At 44.5% G+C, this 22516-nt stretch overlaps 1 protein-coding gene across 2 annotated transcripts in view; it reads right to left on the bottom strand.

The window, feature by feature from the left end:
• Nucleotides 1–22516, bottom strand: part of TDP1 (tyrosyl-DNA phosphodiesterase 1) — an 88589-nt gene that overhangs the window by 9435 nt on the left and 56638 nt on the right. For both annotated transcript variants that reach the window (XM_011974306.1, XM_011974307.1), the window contains 2 exons: nucleotides 15791–15893; nucleotides 2841–2949 (listed from right to left, as the gene is read on the bottom strand). In XM_011974306.1, coding sequence (XP_011829696.1) covers nucleotides 2841–2949; nucleotides 15791–15893 — 212 coding nt within the window. The remainder of the gene's footprint in view (nucleotides 1–2840; nucleotides 2950–15790; nucleotides 15894–22516) is intronic.

Below are 22516 nucleotides of genomic sequence, written 5' to 3'. Positions count from 1 at the left end.
CTGTCGCCCAGGCTGGAGTGCAGTGGCCGGATCTCAGCTCACTGCAAGCTCCGCCTCCCGGGTTTACGCCATTCTCCTGCCTCAGCCTCCCGAGTAGATGGGACTACAGGCGCCCGCCGCCTCGCCCGGCTAGTTAGGCTCTTCTAGCGCTTCCATTTTTGCCTTCTTAGTCCTTTAAAGATTAGGACTAAAGAAATGAAGGCGGTGGAATCCAGTCAGGGTGCAGGGTTGGAGGTGGGACGTGCAGGGCCCAAGGCCAGACCCCAGCAGATAAAGCCTAATCAGTCAGTCCCCACTTCCAACAGGGAGGAGGAGAACTTGGGTTTAAAAAAAAAAAAGAAAAGGAAGAAAAGGAACCTGAAGAACAGATAAGGGGAGAAAAAGACAAAAGTAGCACGAAGCCAAAAGAGGGAAGAAGAGGTAGACAGGTTTAGGGACAGAGTTGCACAAGCTTTAGATATTTAAAAATCACCAGCTCACCACGGAAAAGGGGAGGGAATTCACACTAATTCAACATCTACTGTTGCCAGGAACTGAACTTTGCATTTTAATAACAATTACAATAAAAGCAGCTAATGTTTATTGACTGCTAGCTCTGAGATAAGTACTTTATAGATAATCTCAGTTAATCTTTTCAATAACCCTATAAGGTAGGTATTCATAGTTCCTTATTGTGTAGACAGAGACACTAAAACCTAGAGAAAGTAAATAAATGTCCAAGTCTATTTAGCAAGTTGTGGAGTTGGCACATAAACGTGGCCTGACTTTAAAGCAGACTTTTCCTGGTTTTTTTTTTTTTTTTTTTTTTTTTTGGTGGCAGGTAAGGTGCTGACAGACTGCTTTAAATTCTGATAAGAATCCTGATAGTCTTGCTATGGAAAACGAAATATGCATGAATACACAACAAATTAGGAGGACTCAACAGAAAGGCTATAGGGAATTTCCACACTTTAGAAAGAAGAAAAAGAATGCCTCCTAAAACTTAGTCTCAAACTATTGATTAGAGAAATACAAAGTTACCAGCAAGAGGCAGGACCGCACACTGGACAGCATGAGATAGGATTAACTTTGTTAGATGTGTCAACACAATCTAAGAAAGGGCCCATCAGACAGAGGAGGCTTGGTTCACCATGAAAGCTGAGAATGGTTAGTGGGTGGGGAAGTTGTGAGATCCCATGAAACACTGTCGAGGGAACAGAGGAACCTACTGGGCAAGGCCGAGCTTGGTAAGAACTGGAGATTTTGGGGTATCAATGAGTGATGTCATTAAAATTTGCCAACTGAAAAAAAATCTTTTCTCTGTTCAGATTTAACACTGGCTCAGAAACCTGCAGATTATAATTTGGTTACTCATGTAGGCCTCTCCTTTCCAGTGGAGAATATGCTGATTTGGTGATGTAATTTGCCATTTTAAATTAAGTGTGTCTTGATTATATATCTCATCCTGTCTGAGTTTGCTAAGTGTGGACCCACCTTAAAGACAGATATTCTCAGGGCTGATAAAAGCAGCAGAGCAGCCTGTGAGGCTGGGATACATGCAGGCCGGACATAGGTGGGTACACTGATGCCAGCCAGCCTTCCTCTGAGGACATCTGAACCTTCTGTAGCTATTCCTATTATGTTTCTACTGTGAAAGATACTTGGTGACTGCCCTTAAGATTCAATGCATGCAGTTTTCAAAGTGTGGCCCCTGGGGACCTCCCTTTTGAGGGTTTGTGAGCGTGCTGGTTGGGAGGGTCTGTGAAGTCAACACTATTTTCATTGTAGTATTAAGCCATCATTTGTTGTTTTCACCTTCATTTTTTCACAGGTATACAGAGGTTATATGATGTGATATCACAACAGCCTCAAAGAGAGCACAGCAATGAGAATTCAGGTGTCACCTTTTAAGATGCACATAAAGAGGCTTGCAAAAACATAAAATACCACTTCCCTTGCTATTTTCTTCTTTTTGGAAATTGTCATAAGAACTTTTTTTTTCCCTTAGAGTTGAGGTCTTGCCTTGTCACTCAGGCTGGAGTGCAGTGGCTCAATCATAGCTCACTGCAGCCTCAAACTCCTGGGCTCAAGCGATTCTTCAACCTTAGCCATCCAAGTAGCTGGGACTACAGGCATGATCCACCACATCCGGCTATTTAAAACAATTTTTTTTTTTTTTTACATACTGGGTCTCACTATGTTGGGCAAGGTGGCCTTGAGCTCCTGGCCTCAAGTAATATTCCTGCCTCGGCCTCCAAAGATGCTGCGATTACAGGTGTGGGCCACCAGGTCTGGCATAAATGTATATTACAATAGGTTTATTATTGTTACATTTCTTGGTTTTAATTTCTGATAGTTAGGCTTAATGACCTTTTGACCTTTATGATGGTGTGAAAGTGATATGCATTCAGTAGAAACAGTACTTTGGTACAGTCTTCAATAAATTCCATGAGATAGTCAACAATTTATTATAAAAGAGTCTTTGTATTATTTTGCCCAAGTGTAGACTAATTTAAGTGGTCTGAGCACGTTTAAGGTAGGCTAGACTAAGCTATGATGCTCAGTAGGTTTGGTGCATTAAATGCATTTTTGACTTATGAGATTTTCAATTTATGAGGGGTTTATCAGCATGTAGCCCCACTGTAAGTCAGGAAGGATCTGTATAGTAATTATAGGATACAAAGGGATTCTAAGACTAACTAGTGGCTACACAGCCCCAGACAGGTTGGCACAGGTCTCTCTGCAAACCTGAGCTTCCAGAGGGTTCCATGAGCCAGGATCCCACTAAGACCAAAGGCTTCTCCTGGGCTCTGTTTTTCTTATGCATATCCACCCATGGTTTTCCTTTATCTGTGTCTCACCTTTACTTCCATACAGTTCTGGAGGCAAATCATATGGCACAGGAAAGGTGGCCATTGGCTCCTGGCTGCCAGCGAAGAACTTCTGTTTCACTTTGAAATTGTCTAGACCCTGCAGACACACAGAGGAAATCTATGATTGCACCTCATTTTCTGGGTTTAAAAAAAAAAACACCCAGAAGGCCCCAAGAAGCAATAATATCTTTATGGTACCTAAATAAAGTTCAGATTATTTCGGAGCTATTTTCCATGTTCATAGGCAAATATATTTACAACCCCCCTGCCTCAAATTTTTTTTTCTAAACATAAGAGCTTTAATTTTCAGGAATTAAGTTATAGCAAAGTTTGCAAAAGTTTAACAAAGGATGCAAAGAAAAAAGAGAGACAATTTTGGATATGATAGCCCATTTCAACCAAACATTATGTACAGTTTGCAGAGAGTTTGTAGAACTCACTGTATAAAAATACCTCAAAATACTTCCAACATTGCTATAGTAACAGGCTGCCTGGAGTAAGAAGAAATAAAAGCTGCTTTCATGTATAATGAAAGTGTTCCAATATAATGTGACAGAAGTATAAAAATGAAAATTTTTTAAGACCTATCAAAATGGAAGGTTTATTCCAAGAACTCTAGAATAGGGTATTAATTTTAGATCTTAATCAGGGTGGAAGTGGAGGTTCTATATCTAGGCTGATGTTCACACTGCCACTTCCTTCCAACACAGGGCCTGCCGCAGTGCAGGTGCTTACCACATGACCGATGTGCCCCCTTGTGCTTCCATACATTGACCATCTCCTGCCCCTTTGTGGATTATCCTGGCATTCTGCTTGTCTGTCTGTCTCTCATTCCTTCTGTCCACCCATCCACACACATATCCACCCTTCAGATCCTCAATACGCACATACCCAACAGTGCTGATGTCTTAGGAACCCATAAAAAGAACAAAGACTGAGGTTCTTAGTCCCTGTAACTGTGCAACTTAGCAAGCGGAGGCTGGTCATGGGCGGTGTCAGAGAACACGGGGAGGTCCGTGTTGACTGGGCTTCAGAAAATCTGGGTTCTAGCCTTTCCTCTGGCATTTACTAAGCTGAGTAAATGGCTGATGTCTGCACATTCATTCATTTGACACTTTATTTCTCGAGTCCCTCTTCTGGGTCAGGCATGGTGCCAGGCACTGAGTGTGTAAGAGTTAACATAAACATCAACATCCTTGTCCTCATGGAGTATACAGTCTGATGGAGGGACATCAAATACATCTATAAAAGTAAAATAAAAATTACTATTTGTGTTAAGTGTTGCTAAGAAGAGCAAAAGAGTGCCATAAGAGACTAGCAGGCCTATTTTAGACTCGGCAGCAGGGGGTGATGAGTGGAAGACTCTCTGAAAAAAGCAACACCTTTATTAAACTCTGAAAGATGAGTAGAGCTTGGTCAGGTCGGAGAGGAAAGAATTATGTTGCAGCTGGAGGGAATAGCATCTGCAAAGGCCCAGAGGTAGCAAAGAGCCTGGCAAGCCCCAGGGACTAAAACAGATGTTCAGTGGGACAGCTGGCCACTTTTATTAGGTTTCTTTTTTTTTTGGAGACAGAGTCTCACTTTGTCACCCAGGCTGGAGTGCAGTGGTGTAATCTCAGCTCACTGCAGCCTCTGTCGCCCAGGTTCAAGCAGTTCTCATGCCTCAGCCTCCTGAGTAACTGGGATTACAGGCGTGTGCCACCATGCCTGGCGGATTTTTGTAATTTTAGTGGAGATGGGGTTTCACCATGTTGTTCAGGCTGGTCTTGAACTCCTGGCCTCAAGTGATCCACCCACCTCAGGCTCTTAAAGTGCTGGGATTACAGGTGTGAGCCACTGCACCTGGCCTAGGTTTCAATTTCTGTGTTTGTAAAAGTGGGATAGGCTGGATGCGGTGGCTCATGCCTGTAATCCCAGCACTTTGGGAGGTCGAGGCAGACAGATCACTTGAGGTCAGGAGTTCAAGATCAGCCTGGACAACATGGTGAAACCCCATCTCTGATTAAAAAAAAAAATAATAATAACCAGGAGTGGTAGTGTGTGCCTGTAATCTCAGTTATTTGGGAGGCTGAGGCAGGAGAATAGCTTGAACCCAGAAGGCAGAGGCTGCAGTGAGACAAAATTATGCCACTGCACTCCAGGATGGGTGACAAAGTGAAACTCCACCTCAGATTAAAAAAAAAAAAAAAAAAGTAAAAGTGGGATAATCAAGGTTCTGGAGACATTACCATTTCTAACTTTAGCACCTAGCACAAAGTCCTGGTGCATAGTAGGTGTTCAAGAAATACTGATCTGTAGAAATGGGACTAAAGTTCCTTTCCTGCTTATTTTATAAGCTTCTGCACAAGAGCAACTAGCACAACCTGTATGAAAGCGTTTTGTGTATGTCAAGACCTACAGAAAAGTATGGGTTACAGCACTGATGAAGATGGTGACCAGTAATACAGGGAAAGGCAGGAGGTGGCAAACTCTACACAAAATAGGAAGAAATGACCTTCTTCCAATCATTTTCCTTTTCCAAGAAGGATAAGGAAAGGCTTTGTAGAGGATATTTTAGCTAGGGCTTGAAAAATTGGTGTAATTTTAATAAACAGAGAGATGATGGGAAGAATACCAAGCGTGAGAACAGGATAATCAAAGGCAGGGTGGGCAAAGCACAAAGTAGGCACGTCCCAGGAGGGCAAGGGCCCTAACACAGAGGAGGGGGACAGGGAAGACATGGAGGGTGGGCAGGCCAGCTCAGCAGCACCTGCCCCCAGGTGTCCCTGCTCACATGACACCTTTGATACACTCTGGATCTGAGGAAGCCCTTAATTATCTCTTGCTTTTGCAGACTGCTTACTTGCTGTATGGTTCTAAGCAAGTTACTTAGCCTTTCTGTGCCTTGGTTTCCTCGTTTACGAAATGAAGATGATATGAGCACCTAACTCATAGGGCTACTGTGAAGATATATAAGTTATTTAACAATGACTGGCCCATGGTACATATTCCAGGAATCAAATGAGTATAATTGTAAGTATTTTCAGAGCAATTCTCTGTGATGTAATCATTCCTATTTTACAGAGGAGGAAACATATTTGGAGGTTAAATAGTTGCCCAAGGCCATACAGCTATTAAAAGTGGCAAGGCTGGGCACAATGGCTCACACCTGTAATCCCAGCACTTCGGGAGGCCGAGGTGGGTGGATCACCTGAGGTCAGGAGTTCGAGACCACCCTGGCCAACATGGTGAAACCCTGTCTCTACTAAAAATACAAAAATTAGCCAGGCATGGAGGACTATGCCTGTAATCCCAGCTACTTGGGAGGCTGAGACAGGAGAATCGCTGGAACCCAGGAGGCGGAGGTTGCAGTGAGCTGAGATCACGCCACTGTACTCCAGACTGGAAGACAGTGACAAAACTCTGCCCTCCCCGCCACCCAAGAAAAAAAAAAACAAAAAAAAAAAACTTGGGCACGGTGGCTCATGCCTGTAATCCCAGCACTCTGTGAGGCCGAGGTGGGCGGATCACCTGAGGTCAGGAGTTTGAGACCAGCCTGGCCAACATGGAGAAACCCTGTCTCTACTAAAAATACAAAAAATTAGCCAGGTGTGGTGGTGCGCATCTGTAATCCCACCTACTTGGGAGGCGGAGGCAGGAGAATCGCTTGAACCTGGAAGGCGGAGGTTGCAGTGAGCCGGGATGGCACCACTGCACTCCAGCCTGGGTGACAAAGCGAGACTCTGTCCCAAAAAAAAAAAAAAAAAAAAAAGGTTGGCGGGGCTGGAAATCATACCGTGTCTGATTCTTGGTCTTACATTCCTTCCACCAAGCAAACAAATGGTCTCACATTCACCACCAGGAACTGTGACAAAGGAAGAATTCCTTGAAAATTTAAGGCAGGCAGGGTCAAGATGAGCCGAATTCTAGAAACCCTGGTATTTGGACATTTTAAAAAATAAAGAGGCCAGTGGTTGGGAAGTGATAACAAGTTAATGATTATTAAATACTTTTTTGGAGTTTCAGGTAAAATATGACTTCTCTCTTATTTAGCTCCTATTAGTACTGATATTTTCAAATGTATCATGGCCACAGGTTATGGCTCTTTATAGCCTGGGCGCAGATCTGAGGCTGTGTGCTCAATCCATGATTCTATTTTGTGATATTTGACTTCCGATGTGAGAAGGTTTGAACTATCCCTTTCTGACAGAAACCAATATGCTTTTATTTTGAATGCCATTTATGATCCAAATTCTAGGTTATTACAAAAAAGTACTACTTTTCCCCTTCAATCTGAATGTCAAATAATTTGAGGCTGTCTTCTAATGATCATTATTTCTATATCACAGTGGTATCACTTGGCATTTTGCGAAACAGAGGAAGGCACCCTCCCAGGCATAGATACTTAGAAGACAGTTAAGACAATAAGTTTATAAAACACCAGGTGAGAGGGTGGACATATATCACACATAAGAAATTGCTGGCTTTTCCTTTCTTCAGTTTTGGGAGTGAAAGAGCTGATTATCGCTGTGATGATTTATGTTTAGCAGCTTAGCTCAATCATGGGGAACAGGAGGCATGCTTCAGTTTCAGTTAGAGATGTAATTTATGTTTTTATCTGCATCTATCCGAGTAGCAACCTCAAGTGGTAAAACCCTACACAAGGCATCAGGCTTTCCTGGATAAAACAGTGACAGCAGTTGAACTTCCCAGAAGGGGCACACTTAGTCAAAGATCAACTAATTGGCAAGGAAATAAATTACAGGAAGGTGGTGGCATCTTTCCTGCAAGGCATGATCACGACTGAAAGTGCTTCCTGCTAGGGGCTTAGGAAAAGCTTTGTAGAGAAGTGTAAACCTAACAGGATTTTGAAGGATGGGTTTTTGATAAGCAAAGGGGCTATTTGTGTGGGGCTGGGGGAATGCAGTTCAGAAGGAAAGAAAAGAGTGCAACATCATCACAGAAGTGACATCAAGATTCTGATTTGACTGAAAACCCACGGAGTATCAGCCCCTGCTTTCAATCTTCTGTTGAACTGTGTGGCTTATATGCGATTGCTGCTACCGCTAATATCAACTGCAACCTTTACTGAGCACTTGGTAAGTACCAGGCACTGCTGTAAACACTTAGTAGGTTATAACTCTTGATCTCACATGAGATCCTATGAGTTACATTGTTTCCATTGTACAAGGAGAAAAAGGGGCCTACAGAAGTAGAGTGAGGGGGCCAAGTCTAACACAGCTTGTAAGCAGGATCCCAGCTCCTCTCTGTCTCACTTCAAAGTTCATTCTCTTTCTCTCATTTTGGCTCCTAGAGATCTGAGGTCCCTAAGGGATCTATTCAATGTGTTCTCCTATATTCTCTTACCAAGTTACTTCAGAGTTTCTGAGGCAAAGAGCAGTAGAGACCAGGATCACACTACTAGTAAAAAGGGGCCATTGCTGCTACAGCCTACGTGCCTTAATGTGCTAACAAATACTTGTGGGTGGCTAGAGCCTGCGGGACATGCTGTTCCAGCTCACAGTGGACCTTGATGTCACACAAAGGAGTCCGGACATCATCTCGTGGGCCAAAGACTGCTGCTGCGGATTTAGGGGCAGAGGAACACAGACATTGACATGTGGGTAGAAACCCAGCAGTAGGCTGAAATGGGGAAAACAGGCAGGGAAGGGTCCATTCATCCAGGGGAGAGAGAAGGTGACGACCAGTAGGAACAGGCAGAGAAGTTCTCGCCAGGGCAGATGGTATAGGATGTGGACAGGTGAGAGGAAGGAGTAGAACGCAAGAGCTGTGGCTTTATTTGCTGGATGCGAGAATATCAGTGGGTACCAAGATACGCCATGTCAAATTGCTGCCCCTCTGTGGCCTCCTGGGAAACCCTGGGGGCCCACAACAGACGGGCTGGGCCCAAGGCAGGTAGGCAGGGCTGGTGTTGGAGGGAAGACAAAGAGAGGGTGAAGGTGGTGGCTCTTGTAAACTGTATTAGTTCTTCCAGCCAGAGTCACATCATAAGAGTGCATGTACTTGTGGTACACACCGTGTTCACAATGAAGAAGTTTAAACAGAACAGAGAAAAGAGAAAGTAAAGACTTGACTTTTTGGAACCCACTAGCACAGGACCAAGTGACGCTTGGAAGAGGCTGAGATCAGCACAGGGACACCTGGGCCACCTTCATCCGGAAGGAAGCAGTATTGGACCCTGATCCAGGCTTCTCAGATGCCTATGTGCAATATTATTCCCAGAGGCAGGAGGAATTCTAGCCACAGTGCGCTAGACAGGCTCCAGTCCAGGGCCTACTCAGTGCCTGACAGAGTATGTGTTCAATAAACACCAAAGGAATGAGGTCCAAAGAGAGAAGTACTTGTACCTCCCTGATACATGCTCAGAGGCCTTCGGGTTTGGAATACAGCTACTGATCTTTGAAATAATCACAGCTTTCCTATATTGAGACTTTCTGAACTGTAGTCTAATTTAAAAGTTAAATACACTTAAAGGACAACCCAGAAAACATTATATAATTGATAAATTGATTTTAGACCTGAAAAGAATAAAGTCTTTGATTTAAATTAACGAAGTTTTGTTAAGCGACTACTATATACCAAGCATCACTAAGTGTTGGACATACAAAGTCAAATGTACCTTGATGTGACTCTCCACAGCTCTTGAAAGTGTTCTTAGTCAAAGGGGAAGCTACTGACAACATACTGTACAAGTAAGGTTGCTCTCAAAAGGATGTATTTCCGGATTTATTCACTTAAAAGAACAAGAAAAAAATAGGAACATGTGGTACCAGGGACTTACAGCCTACAGATCAATCCCAGGGTTCAAATGGCATCTTTATCATGAATGGGAAACGCTGGTTCTCCACCTGCTGTATTTTCAGTTCACAGTAGTGTCACATCACATGGCAACTTGGTTCCAGAGTGACAGTCCCTAATCCTGGCTGTGGGGAATTAGAGAACTGCAGGATTCCTTTTCTAGGTGAGGCCTCTGCAGTGTGTGACACTGTGCCATTCTGGGCACTAAGCTTGACTATCGGCAACAATGGCTCCAAATGAGCCTCCCAGAACAGAGCAAGTGACATGGCCTACTGGCGAAGGACAAAAGTGGCAACTCTGGCTGCTGATAACTCAGACATGTGGGTGATGCGGACACAGAGTTCTACCAAGAGATATGAAGGAGGGCTGATCTCAAGGAAGTAAATTCTGGATGATGTCCAGTCTGAAGGATGTCTAAAAAATTCTGTATTAAGTAAGTCTATTTGGCAAACATGAAGCCAAAAACACTAAAAGGCATGTCTTGCTGGTACTGAACAGGGAAACCTAAAAAAAGATATTAACGCCTGGCCTCATTTTATGATAAACTGCATTCTTGTCAGTAAACATTTTAGGATTATGATACAGAAATCTTTTTTTATTTTTATCATTTTTTATTATTATTATACTTTAAGTTCTAGGGTACATGTGCACAAAGTGCAGGTTTGTTACATATGTATACATGTGCCATGTTGGTGTGCTGCACCCATTAACTCGTCATTTACATTAGGTATATCTCCTAATGCTATCCCTCCCCGTCCCCCCACCCCACGACAGGCCCCATTGTGTGATGTTCCCCACCCTGTATCCAAGTGTTCTCATTGTTCAATTCCGACCTATGAGTGAGAACATGTGGTGTTTGGTTTTCTGTCCTTGCGATAGTTTGCTCAGAAGATACAAAAATCTTTAAGATATTTATTAAGTTAATTTATAGGGATTGGCATTTGTAAGTACTGCAGTGGACTCCTAAGTGTATGTGTATTTTAATTTCAAGACAGCTACAGATGAGCTATTCCATATTGCAAATTGCTTTACAACACAATTTGTGAACAGATTTAAGCACCTACTGCACACAATACCCACTGGACCAAAATCACAGTCTCCATACTATTTCACACACTTCTCACATTGTTCGGTATGGGTCAACTTAAAGGAAACAACTTCAACTAACAGACACTTAGGAAAAGCCTCCCACATGACCCATTCAGCTCACTCTGGTCCAGAAGACACGAGTCGGTGGTCACAATGCAAAGTGGGATATGTGCTGAGCCCCGGGTTCTAGAAAGTTGTGGATGCAGAGGAGGGGTGCCTGGAGTGAATACAGGTGCAGCAGGCAGAGGTGGGGTGTAAAAGTGTCATTCTCAGTACAGCTTATGGCTGGCTAGCAGGGTGGATCTGGCTTGTAGTGAGAGCCATGAGTTCTGCACAGCAGAAATAGTAAGTACCAGGAAGGAGACGTTAGGAGTCGGAGCACGAAGGGGAAAAGCAGCCCCACTAAGGAGCCTGGATTCTGCCTTACAGGATCTCCAGCAGGTAACATAACCAGATCTGTGGTCTACAAGGCCCATTCCCACAGCATGGGTGTGGCCCAGGGAGGTGAAGTGGGGGCCATGGCAGTAACCGCTGACTCGCCCAACATGTGATGTTGCGGGGGTGGTTCAGAGGGAACAAATTATCAAGCAGCATTAAGGAGTGAGAAATGACAAGATCTTTTGGGAGGCTGAGAAGGATCACTTGAGCCCAGCAGTTCAAGACCAGTCTGAGCAACATGGCAAAAGAGAAAAATTAACAAGTCAGCTGGGCGTAGTGGCACATAGTTGTAGTCCCAGCTACTCAGGAGGCTAAAGTGAGAGGACTGCTTGAGCCTGGGAGGTCGAGACTGCAGTGAGCTATGATGGCACCACTGTACTCCAGCCTGGAAAACTGGGCAAGAGTCTGTCTTAAAGAAAAAAAAAAGAAAAGAAAAGACATGCCAAGAGAGTGAGGTGAATGGTAACAGTGACTCATTAATAATCAGGTTTGTTCAATAGTGTGGCTTACGTGGCTAAGATGATGATTTTGATAATACATGCAATGTGCTATATCCTTGAGTACATTTTAAATAGTATAAATCATAATCCTAATTTCAGAGTTATATTTTATAAAATTCAAATTCTCTGAAAACTGGCCTGAGACCACTAGCCCTGCTTAAAAAAATGATGCCTTTCTACTATCCACGTGGAACCAAGGCCAGTGGTGTGTTCTGTTCTCCGGTCTCCTTCAGATTGGAATTCCAGCCTCTCACACCCACGCCCCATCCCCATTCCAGGCACACAGAACTGTTGGCTCTTTCCCACACACAGCCTGCACTATTATCTCTGTCTGGAAGCCTCCTCTTCCCTGACAGCAGGTTAAGCTCATACTCCTTTCTCAAGAGTGAGATCGAATGCCATCTCCTTAACAAAGCCTTTCCTAAGCCCCTCAGGCAGACTACATGGCCCCCCTTCTCAGAGCCCCTGTATTTTGAATGCCCCACACCCTACTTCTTGTCACATATTGTAATCACCGGTGTCTGTTTCCTCAACTTATCCATGCGTTTCCCGAGAACGAAGCCTCCACCTCATCCTTTATTCTCTCTGCAGGGGCCTGGAAGACAGCAGGCACAGGGTGTGTGTGGGACTGAAGTGAGTGTGAAGGAGGGCAGTCCCAGGCCACTGGAACATTCAGGTAGGAGCCTGGGGTATGTTTTGAGGAGGGAACTGTCGAGCTGTTCCATTGGACAGCTTCTCTTTCACAAGCTAAGCGTCTCATTCCTGTGCACGTATAAACTCAGCGAAATGACAAACTACCTCATGGCACAAATCCCTGGGTCATCCTCAAGGTCAAAACCATCAATGTTAATTTTGTGAAGGCCGAGCAAAGGTCTACTTTTTTTCCAGAAGCTTCACATATCAGTAGACAACATAGATGTTGTGATACAGGCACTTAAAGTCTCCTGTATCAAAAAAACCCAACCCTTTTCACAGACTGACGAGACGCACATCAACTCACTTATGGGTGAAACCCCCTGGTAGTATCTACCCCTCAGGGTGACTTCCTTGCCCACATCCATCCTCCCTTCTCTGGAAACAGGCTCATTCTCTGGGGACAGAGCTGGGAGAGTCCTGAGTCATGGAGGGCAGATCTAGGCCTGAGGTGTCACTAGGAGGTGGAATGGCCAGCACCGGGCTGCACAGTCATGCTAGCTGCAGTAACCTAGGGAGAAGGGCCGCTGTTGAGTCCCCTAAGAGGGCCTGGCCCTGTCACTTCCAAGTCTCAGCTGCTCAGCAACTCCTCTGATCCCGTGACATCCACCCCAGCATCTTTTCAGTAAACTCCTTTCATCTGTGGGCTTCTGTGGGCACAAATTGGTTTCTGTAACACACAACAAAGTCCTCTGGCTCTGCTCACTCAGGTAGGCACCTCCCTCAGGTCTCAGCCCCCGGCTCTCACCCAGGAAGGATGTCTCTGTCTCATTGCTTAGGTGTATCAGGTGGCCATCTGACTCTATGACCACCCTGGCCAACTACCCTATGAGCTCCCTGGGAGGGGAAGGGTAAAGCCATTCTGTGTACCATCCACAATGCCTGATTAGAGCACTCTGCCCAAGTCATTTGTGATTCACTGAAGGACACAGACAGCCCAACCAAAGGGACAATGGCTGATGAGAAGACAGGTATAGTGAGTGGGGCCTCACCAGGTTCATGATGGAAGCCTGCTGGAAAGCACTGTTGCAGGCTTTGTTTTTTGAGATGTGCTAACAAACTCTTGGAAAATCAGTTACAATCTTAGACTGTTAATTACATTGTCACCCTAATCGGGGCCTAGCTCTTGAATCTGTTGGCATAGTCTAGAAGGGGTGGAATCTGTTTTATATTCTTGTCTGACGGTCTTTATAAATAATGCAACCTCTATTTTACCCAGAATGTGCTATAATGGGGCTCTTTCTTACTCCAAAATATAGAGGAGCCCACCTATACAGTCAGTTTAGGCATTCCAAATGATTATTTCTTTTTCTCCATTAGCCTTCATTAATGGATAGTCAGAGAAAGAATACCTGGGGTAAAAAATGAATAGCTCAGAAGGGTTTAGAGGACCTGGAAGGGCAATACATTTCTTCCTATTAGCATTTTCATGATCAGCATTTTCATGGGCAGAACAGTTACAAAGGACCAGACTTTTGTAAATGCTGACAACAGAAGCCAAACAGGAGTGATGTGGAATTTATTCCAGTACTTATTATTGGGCGAGAACTCCAGCCTCAGTTATTATAAAAGCCACAGTCACTACAATCACACCTCCTACTGTTGTGACTTCATCGTTACCCAGAAGTTGTGTGATAAAGCTGAAATCTTATAACTAAAAGAGGTTATACAGTTTTGTAGTGAAACTGAGATGGAAAGAGAAAGAATGGATAGATTGGTGAGAAGAGGGGAGAGAAAGGGAGAAAAGAGCTCTTCACCTGAGCATGGTGTGAGAAACAGTGAGCAACGCTGGGGTGGGCTGGGAAGGTGGGTGCTCTCCAGCGTGCCTTAAGACTGGATTAAGCGGTGGCTCACACCTGTAATCCCACTTTGGGAGGCTGAGGCAGGCAGATCACTTGAGGCCAGGAATTGGAGACCTGGCCAACATGGTGAAACCCCGTGTCTATCAAAAATACAAGAATTAGCTGGGCGTGGTGGCAGGCGCCTGTAGCCTCAGCTACTGGGGAGGCTGATGCAGGAAGATTGCTTGAATCCTGTAGGTGGAGGTTGCAGTGAGTTGAGATTGTGCTACTGCATTCCAGCCTGGGCAACAGAGTGAGACTCTGTCTTAAAAAAAAAAAAACAAAAAAAAACCCGGATTAGTCCAGACTGAAGTCTGAGGACAAGCACACACCAACTCCTCAGCTAAATCTTCTGGTCCAGTCAGAGTCGTCCACAATGGAGCTTTGTCATGGGTGTTTGTCATAAATTCAACTATAGCCAGCTGCGGATGGTAGGGGGGAAGGGAAGGGAAGAACGGAGGGAGGGAGGGAGGGAGGGAGGGAAGGAGGGAAGGAAGGAAGGAGGAAAGGAATGAGGGAGGGAGGGAGGGAGGGAGGAAAGGAAAGAAGGAAGGAAGGAAAAGGCATTAGCCATCTCATTGTGTGGGTGAAGCATCAGCCATCTCATTGTGTGGGTGATTCTGAGTGTGTGGCCACAGTGACAGGAAGGGAAGAAGGGAGGAAGGAAGGGAGGGAGAGAGGGAGGAAGGAAGGAAGAAGCATCAGCCATCTCATTGTGTGGGCGATTCTGTGTGTGTGTGCGCACGGTGAGTATGAGGAAGTGACATAGGAGATCTTAGTCCATGTGCCTCTTATGGTAGGAATGTCTCTCTGGGTCAAGTGTGATTCTAGCATTTAGAGATAACAGATGGCTTATACACCCCAGTCCCTATGTGCAAGCCACTCCTTCTGGTGTTTGGACACAGAAACCTCAAGTGGCTCCAGAGCTGGGAGACAAGCTGGCTGTGCTGGACATCTCGAGAGACCACTTCGACATGGTGCTTTTCTAGGGGGCTTACTGGGCCAGAGGCATATGTCCTTTGTGCCACCCCCTGGCCCCGCCTGGCCAAACTCTAGACGATGATGTGAACCAATTTCTGCTTCCCAGTTTGTGCTACTACTAATTCCTTTCCAACAGTGATGCCATTCCCACCTCTCTCTATACAGCCTATATCCTAAGCATCTTTCAAATACTCTGCCAAGCTCTCCTGCTTCCCAACTTCATCATCCAGTCACCCCTACCTAAAACATCTTGTGATTGATTGGGCCATTCCTTTGGTGACTTGTCATCTACCACCTTGAGATAAATCTTCACCTTGTAGTGTGCAATATTTATTTTAAATGTTATTAATTTCGCTGGAAGCACACAGTCAATTCCTAATCAAGTACATGCCTTGAGAGCAGGTATCCTGCTGCGCCCAGACTGGTGAGTGTTCAGTAAGCTCAGAGATACAGACCAGTGGTTAAGAGCGCAGGCTCTGGGTAAGAATCCTGACTGTTTCCTGCCAACCTTAGGCAAGCTGTTGTGACTAAAGGAAGAGAACACAAAACCCAATTCATTTCACATGTGACCCACTGTGCGTTTCAAGTGTAAACTTACAAATGCTGAAGGGAGGAAAAGGACCCCAAGCTCGTAGGAGCGGATCATCAGCTGGGTGCCATTCTTCTCCAGTGCTCCCCAGGCGGCCTTGGACAGATTCGCGCTGCAGAGGCAAGGACACAGAAAGGGCTGACTCAGGGAGGCATCTCAGTGTGGGTCAAACTTCCACAGCTGCAAGAGCACCGGTCAAAAAAATATATAGCTGCAATCACATTCATTCATTTTCTAGCAGAGCTGCTGCATTTTTGAAAAGAGAATTTAAATCCTGCTGTTCTCTAATCCTCAAGATTTATCTAATTGCTAATTTGGGATAGCTTCACCCTCATCTGCATTTTCCTGAGGGCAGCTATTAAAATAATTATCGTTCCTTAGATTTTATTTTTTTCTTTCTAAAGCCCCTTTTCTTTTCACGATCCTGGAGTAGCCAGGATTTCTGGTTTTGCTGTATATAAAACCAGCATTTAAGAAAAAAGTTAATATTATCTTATGCAGTAGTATCTTAAGCTTCATATTTCCTTTTTCAGTTTTTTTGCCAGGTAGTGCTTATTTCTACTTTCAATGTGAAGAAAACACCTCTGAGAGCAATAGACTGTTATTTGTATCTAGAAAGAAATGGTACATTCAGAATGATGTTTTATATGTTCAAAGAGTTGTAGCTAAAAAATCACGCTACAAGTCAGGCATAGTGGCTCACTCCTGTCATCCCAGCATTTTGGGAGGCCGAGGTGGGCAGACCACTTAAACCCAGCATCAGCCTGGGAAAGATGGCAAAACCACATTTGTACAAAACATTAGCCAGGCATGGTGACGCGAACCTACAGTCCTAGCTACTTGGAAGGCTGAGGTGGGAGGATCGCTTCAGCCTGGGAGGTGGAGGTTGCAGCGAGTGGAGATCGCACCACCACACTCCAGCCTGGAAGACAGTAAGACCTCGTCTCAAGAAAAAGAAAAAAAATCAAGCAATGTGTCAGAGATGAACATAAACCCACAATAAACATTTTTTTCAGTTAGGTTCACCCAAGTTCTATTTTATTTTTAAAACTTATAAACCTCAGCTATTCAGAAAACTCTTTACAGCCTGACTTTGTGGATGACTGGGACTTTTTCAAGATTCACTCACTGGTGCACCAAGTATGTTTTCTGAGTTATGTGCTGGAACTATTGTCTGCTGGAATTGGAGAGTCAAACAAAAACAATGACCAAGTAAGATTAAAAGAGTAATGTTTGTTAAGGGTTCTATGGGAACAGAGAAAGAAGAATGTGGAAATCAGAGCTAAGGAAAAATCTTGAAGCGCTTAGGCTGACTTAAGAAAACAGAGCATTATTTACAAACTTTCCTGGCTTCCTAAATGAACCATATTGAGGACAGGAAACCTTTGCACAAGGACCACGATCATGAACATCACTGTCTGAAGAGACATTAAGTGAAGAGGAAGTTGATGTTTATGATAAAGTGGTATTATGATTCTAGGAAAAAAACTTTTTTTAGAAGTCCAAGATGACATCTTGCTTTTAGGTCTTTGACCTGTTAGTAAAAACAGGTCATCTCCTTGGCAAAGAGAAAAGTCTAAAGGCAAAACCAACCAGTGGGTCTAAGGTGTTTCTCTCACTTTTTAGATGATCACTTTCTAGCCAACTCTTGACTATCAGTATCATGACAATACAGAGGTATCTTCTGGAAGGCTGTTCTCATTCTTTCCCGATGAGTTGTGTTTTCTTAGCATTCCAAGATTTGAGGGCTTATTCCAAAGTAAAGTTCAAAAGAGATCACAAGGACAGCCTTTCAGATGGCTTCCTCCAATCCCTCCTTGTATTTGGCTTCTAACAGATTTCTAAGCATCTGGAACCTTAGAAACTCTACCGTGAACACTGAGAGCCTGAAAGTCACTTGCAGGTTGTCTAGGTGATAAATCAACATTCCCTGACATATCTTTAATAACTTTTTACATTCTGGGTAATACTTTGAATCACTGGCACCTAGGGCAGCCAGAAACATGGGGATTTCCAAACTCTTGTGGGGTGGGGCGGGGGGGCAGGGGGGTGAGAGGTGTGTGTGTGTGTGCACACGTGAGCGTCATGTACAGCAAAAGCACCATGTCTTTCATGAGGCACAGCGACACCACAGGACTCTCTTGCTCCCATAATTCCAAAGGAGTTCTAGCTTCTGTTCTCCACATGGAATCCATCATCCACTGCCTGTCCTGGCATCTGTTGAGAACTCGTTTTCATCACTTTGTTCCCCCTGCCCTCGTTCTTCCATTGTTCTTTTGTCTACTGGACTGGGCAGCTTTCTCTCCCAAGTGCTATGGTTTATGTTGTTGTTGTTGGATACTGAGGGATGCTTCATCACTAAAGAGGGGTGGGGCATTTAATTTACTTTAGATCCTTAAGGTAGAACTCTGGAGGTCCCATGGTCTACCATTCCACTAGAAACACTACCCACCAAACGCTTAATAAAGTCATGATGAATAAGACAGTAGCTTCTGGGAGTGTATCAGTCAGGGTTCAATCACAGAAACATAACTAGGAAATTGTGTGTGTGTGTGTGTGTATATATATGTGTGTGTGTGTGTGTGTGTGTATTTCTTACAGGAATTTATTATCATGTGATTGTAGGAGCTGGTTAAAGTCTTTATAAGGCTGTTATCTTTGTCCTGATGCTGGAGCTAGAAGTCTACAGAGCAGGCAGAAGCCAGAGGAGGATAAGCATAAAGTGGAGAATAACTAGCTGGAGCCACAGGCATGGACTGAAGACTGTGAGGACTGAAAACCACGTGGTTTTTGTGCCTCTGGCACTGCAGGTGTGGATGTCTTGCAGAAGAGAGGACCTTCATCACAGAAAAAATACACACGTGGTGAGGGCCAGGAGTTAGAAAAGCTGAAGGAGGACGTGAGGGGATGTGAGGTCCAGCTTCTGCTGGACACAGTGACAACGCTGAGTTATAAAAATGGCTGCTGTCTCAGCTGGGCGCAGTGGCTCACGCCTGTAATCCCGGCACTTTGGGAGGCCGAGGCAGCAGATCATCTGAGGTTGAGAGTTCGAGACTAGCTTGACCAACATGGAGAAACCCTGTCTCCACTAAAAATACAAAATTAGCCAGGTGTGGTGGCGCATACCCGTAATCCCAGCTACTCAGGAGGCTGAGGCAGGAGAATCGCTTGAACCCTGGAGGAGGAGGTTGCTGTGGGGCAAGATTGCACCACTGCACTCTAGCCTGGGCAATAAAGGCGAAACTCCATCTCAAAAAAATAAAAAATAAAAAATAAAAAGGCTGCTGTATCACATTTGCTCTCCAAATATAAGAATCTCCCTTGGGGCCCACCTAATTGGAAACATACAAGAAAGGGAATTCTGGAAATTGTGGTTGAGGGTAGACAAGTTGACCATTACTAAGTGTTAGGGACTGAACGTTTTGTCCTTCAGAATTCATATGTTGAAATCCTAACCCCCAATGTGATGGTGTCAGGAGCAGAGGCTTTGGGTTAGTTATGTCATGAGGATGGGGTCCTCATGAATGAGACTGGTGCCCTTATAAAGGAGACCCCAGAGAGCTGCCTTGCCCGCTTTCTACCTTGTGAGGACACAGTGAAAGCTCAGCAGGCTGCAGCCCAGAAGAGGGCCCTCACTGGTACCTGGCCATGCTGGCACCCTGACATTGAACTTTCATTCTCTAGAACTATGAAATATATTTATAAGCTGCTCTGTATAGCAGTCTGAGCTGAATGAGGCACCAAGCCACCACAGCTAAGTTGACCAATGACCTGTTGCTCAATTAGGCAGTTTATCATCCCCTTGCCTACAAGGAGTGCAAATGGTGGTAGAATGCCCTGCCACGGGGCTTGTGAGGTGTGACTGTTTATTACAGGTTTGACCTCAGTCCCCAATATGAACATTTTGTCCCAAACATTACATTTTTAAGAGTAAACTTGATAAGGTATGACGAAAAAATTCCTACAGGAAATCTCAGGAGAGCACAGGAATGGCATGTGAGGCACATGGAGAAGGCAGGCAGGCACATGCTGAGAAGAGAGCCCGGGACCCTGAATCAGGAGCAGTTTGTGTCTCGGCTTCCCCACTCACTGTGACTCCTTAAGCCACTCCTCTCCTCCCTGGGCTTTAGGTTCCTGTCTCCAGAATGAGGGTTGTCAGCCTGTGAGACCAAAAATCCCTTTCCAGGCTAGAGTTTACAATGATGAGAGACACCCACACTCACGTGAACTACAGTGTTCCCCTCCAGTGATGCAGTCTCACCCTAAGGTAAAATCTCTGAGTTTCACTGGAGGTTTACCACTGGGGAGTACTTGTTGCATGTTCATGCTAACACATGGGGGAAACAACTGCCTAAGAAAGGAAGTGGGGAGCTATGAAGATGACCTCTGGGCCAAACCCTGCTCCACGCATTTTTCAAAACCTGAACTTTGGTAACGGGAACAGTTGCCATCACCAATGCCTGCTTAAACACCAATTAGAGTGGCTGATTAGATTCACTTTTAAGTTTTTTTTAAGAAGATGTACAAGTCCCCAAGGATGACTGCTGTTATGGGAACATATGTCCACTGATAAAATATTTCTTTTCATCATTAATTACTTAACAGTCTAGGCAGCAGCAGCACAAAGAGTACAGAGACAATGTACAGACTGAGGCTTTGGCCACCACACTTCTAGAGGACCAGGGATGAGGGGACAAACATGTTCACGGACAGCTGCAATAAAACAGAATGTTAACAGTGGGTGCTGGAGAAGATGGAGACCAAGCAGCTGTGCTGATGTGGACGGGAAACCATGACTCCAGCCAATGCTGCTGTTGTCCCTTTCCTAAAACTCCACAGCAGTGTGTGTGCCACAAACATAGACATTGTAGGTTTCCTTCCATTTTGCATTCTCTGTAGGTTTTCTTGTATCACTCTTAGGTTCTGTTTTATGGATTGAAAAGACATTTCACAAGTGATATGTAAAGATATTCTCACTGTAAAAGATTCAAGTTGTATGCAGGTATACACAGGGACATAATCTTTAAGTTTGATAGATTCTGTCCAATTTCTGTCTCAAGCATCTATCCTATTTAGATTATTAGCAATAGTGTATAGAAGTATGCTTTTCTTAGACTCTTGAGAACACTAGGTGGATAGTATCTATTAAAAGTTTTACAAGTCTAATAGGTAAAATATGTCTAATTTAAATTTGACTTCTCTGATTACTAACAATATTAAATACTGTATTAGTCTGTTCTCATGTAGCCAATAAAGACATACCCAAGACTGGGTAATTTATAAAGGAAAGAGGTTTAATGGACTCACAGTTCCAACATGGCTAGAGAGGCCTTGCAATCATGGCAGAAGGCAAGGAGGAACAAGTCACATCTGATAAGGATGGTAGCAGGCAAAGAGAGAAAATGAGAGCCAAGTAAAAGAGGTTTCCTCTTATAAAACCTTCAGATCTCATGAGACTTATTCAGTACCATGAGAACAGTATGGGGGAAACTGCCCCCAAGATTTAATTATCTCCCACTGTGTCCCCCTCACAACATGAGATAATTGTGGGAGCTACAATTCAAAATGAGATTTGGGTGGGGACACAGCCAAACCATATCAAGTATTTTTAACTGTATCTACTTGTATTAGTCTGTTCTCACACTGCTAATAAAGAAATACCCGAGGCTGGATAATTTACAAAGGAAAGGAGGTTTAATGGACTCACAGTTGCACATGGCTGAGGAGGCCTCACAATCATAGCAGAAGGCAAAGGAGGAGCAAAGGCACATCTTACATGGTGGCAGGCAAGAGAGCGTGTGCAGGGGAACTGCCCTTTATAAAACCATCAGATCTCATGAGACCTATTCACTATCACGAGAACTGCCTGGGAAAACCCACCCCTGTGATTCAATTACCTCCCACCAGGTCCCTCCCATGACACATGGGAATTATGGAAGCTACAGTTCAAGATGAGATTTGGGTGAGGACACAGAGCCAAACCATATCATTCCACCCTTTACCCTTCCCAAATCTCATGTTCTCACATTTCAAAACCAATCATGCCTTCCCAACAGCCTCCCAAAGTTTTAACTCATTTCAGCATTAATTCAAAAGTCTATAGTCCGAAGACTCATCTGAGACAAAGTACATCCCTTCTGCCTATGACCCTGTAAAACCAACAGCAAGTTAGTTACTTCCTAAATACAATGTGGGTACAGGCATTGGGTAAATACAGCCATTCTAAATGGGAGAAATTCACCAAAACACAGGGGCTACAGGCCCCATGCAGGTCCAAAATCTGGCAGGGCAGTCAAATCTTAAAGCTCCAAAATGATCTCCTTTGATTCCATGTCTCATATCCAGGTCACGCTGATGCAAGAGGTAGGCTACCACGGCCTTGGACAGGCTCTGCCCCTGTAGCTTTGCAGGGCATAGCCCCCCTTCTTGGCTGCTTTCAGGGGCTGGCATTGAGTGTCTGCTGCTTTTCCAGGCCCACCGTGCAAGCTGTGGGCTCCTACCCCACATTTCCCTTCTGCACTGCCCTAGCAGAGGTTCTCCATGGGGGTTCCACCCCTGCAGCACACCTCTGAAGCAATGGCCTTGCAGGTACACAGAAGTTAAGAATTGAGGTTTGGGAACCTCTACCTACATTTCAGAGGATGTAGGGAAACGCCTGGATGTGCAGGCAGACGTTTGCTGCAGGGATGGGGCCCTCATGGAGAACCTCTGCTATGGCAGTGTAGAAGGAAATTA

The sequence above is a fragment of the Mandrillus leucophaeus genome, unplaced genomic scaffold (genome assembly GCF_000951045.1).
Source record: "Mandrillus leucophaeus isolate KB7577 unplaced genomic scaffold, Mleu.le_1.0 Scaffold144, whole genome shotgun sequence".
Classification (NCBI taxonomy): Eukaryota; Metazoa; Chordata; class Mammalia; order Primates; family Cercopithecidae; genus Mandrillus; species Mandrillus leucophaeus.
The sequence above is the reverse complement of the archived record's forward strand: the minus strand, read 5'-3'. Positions and strand labels throughout refer to the sequence as shown.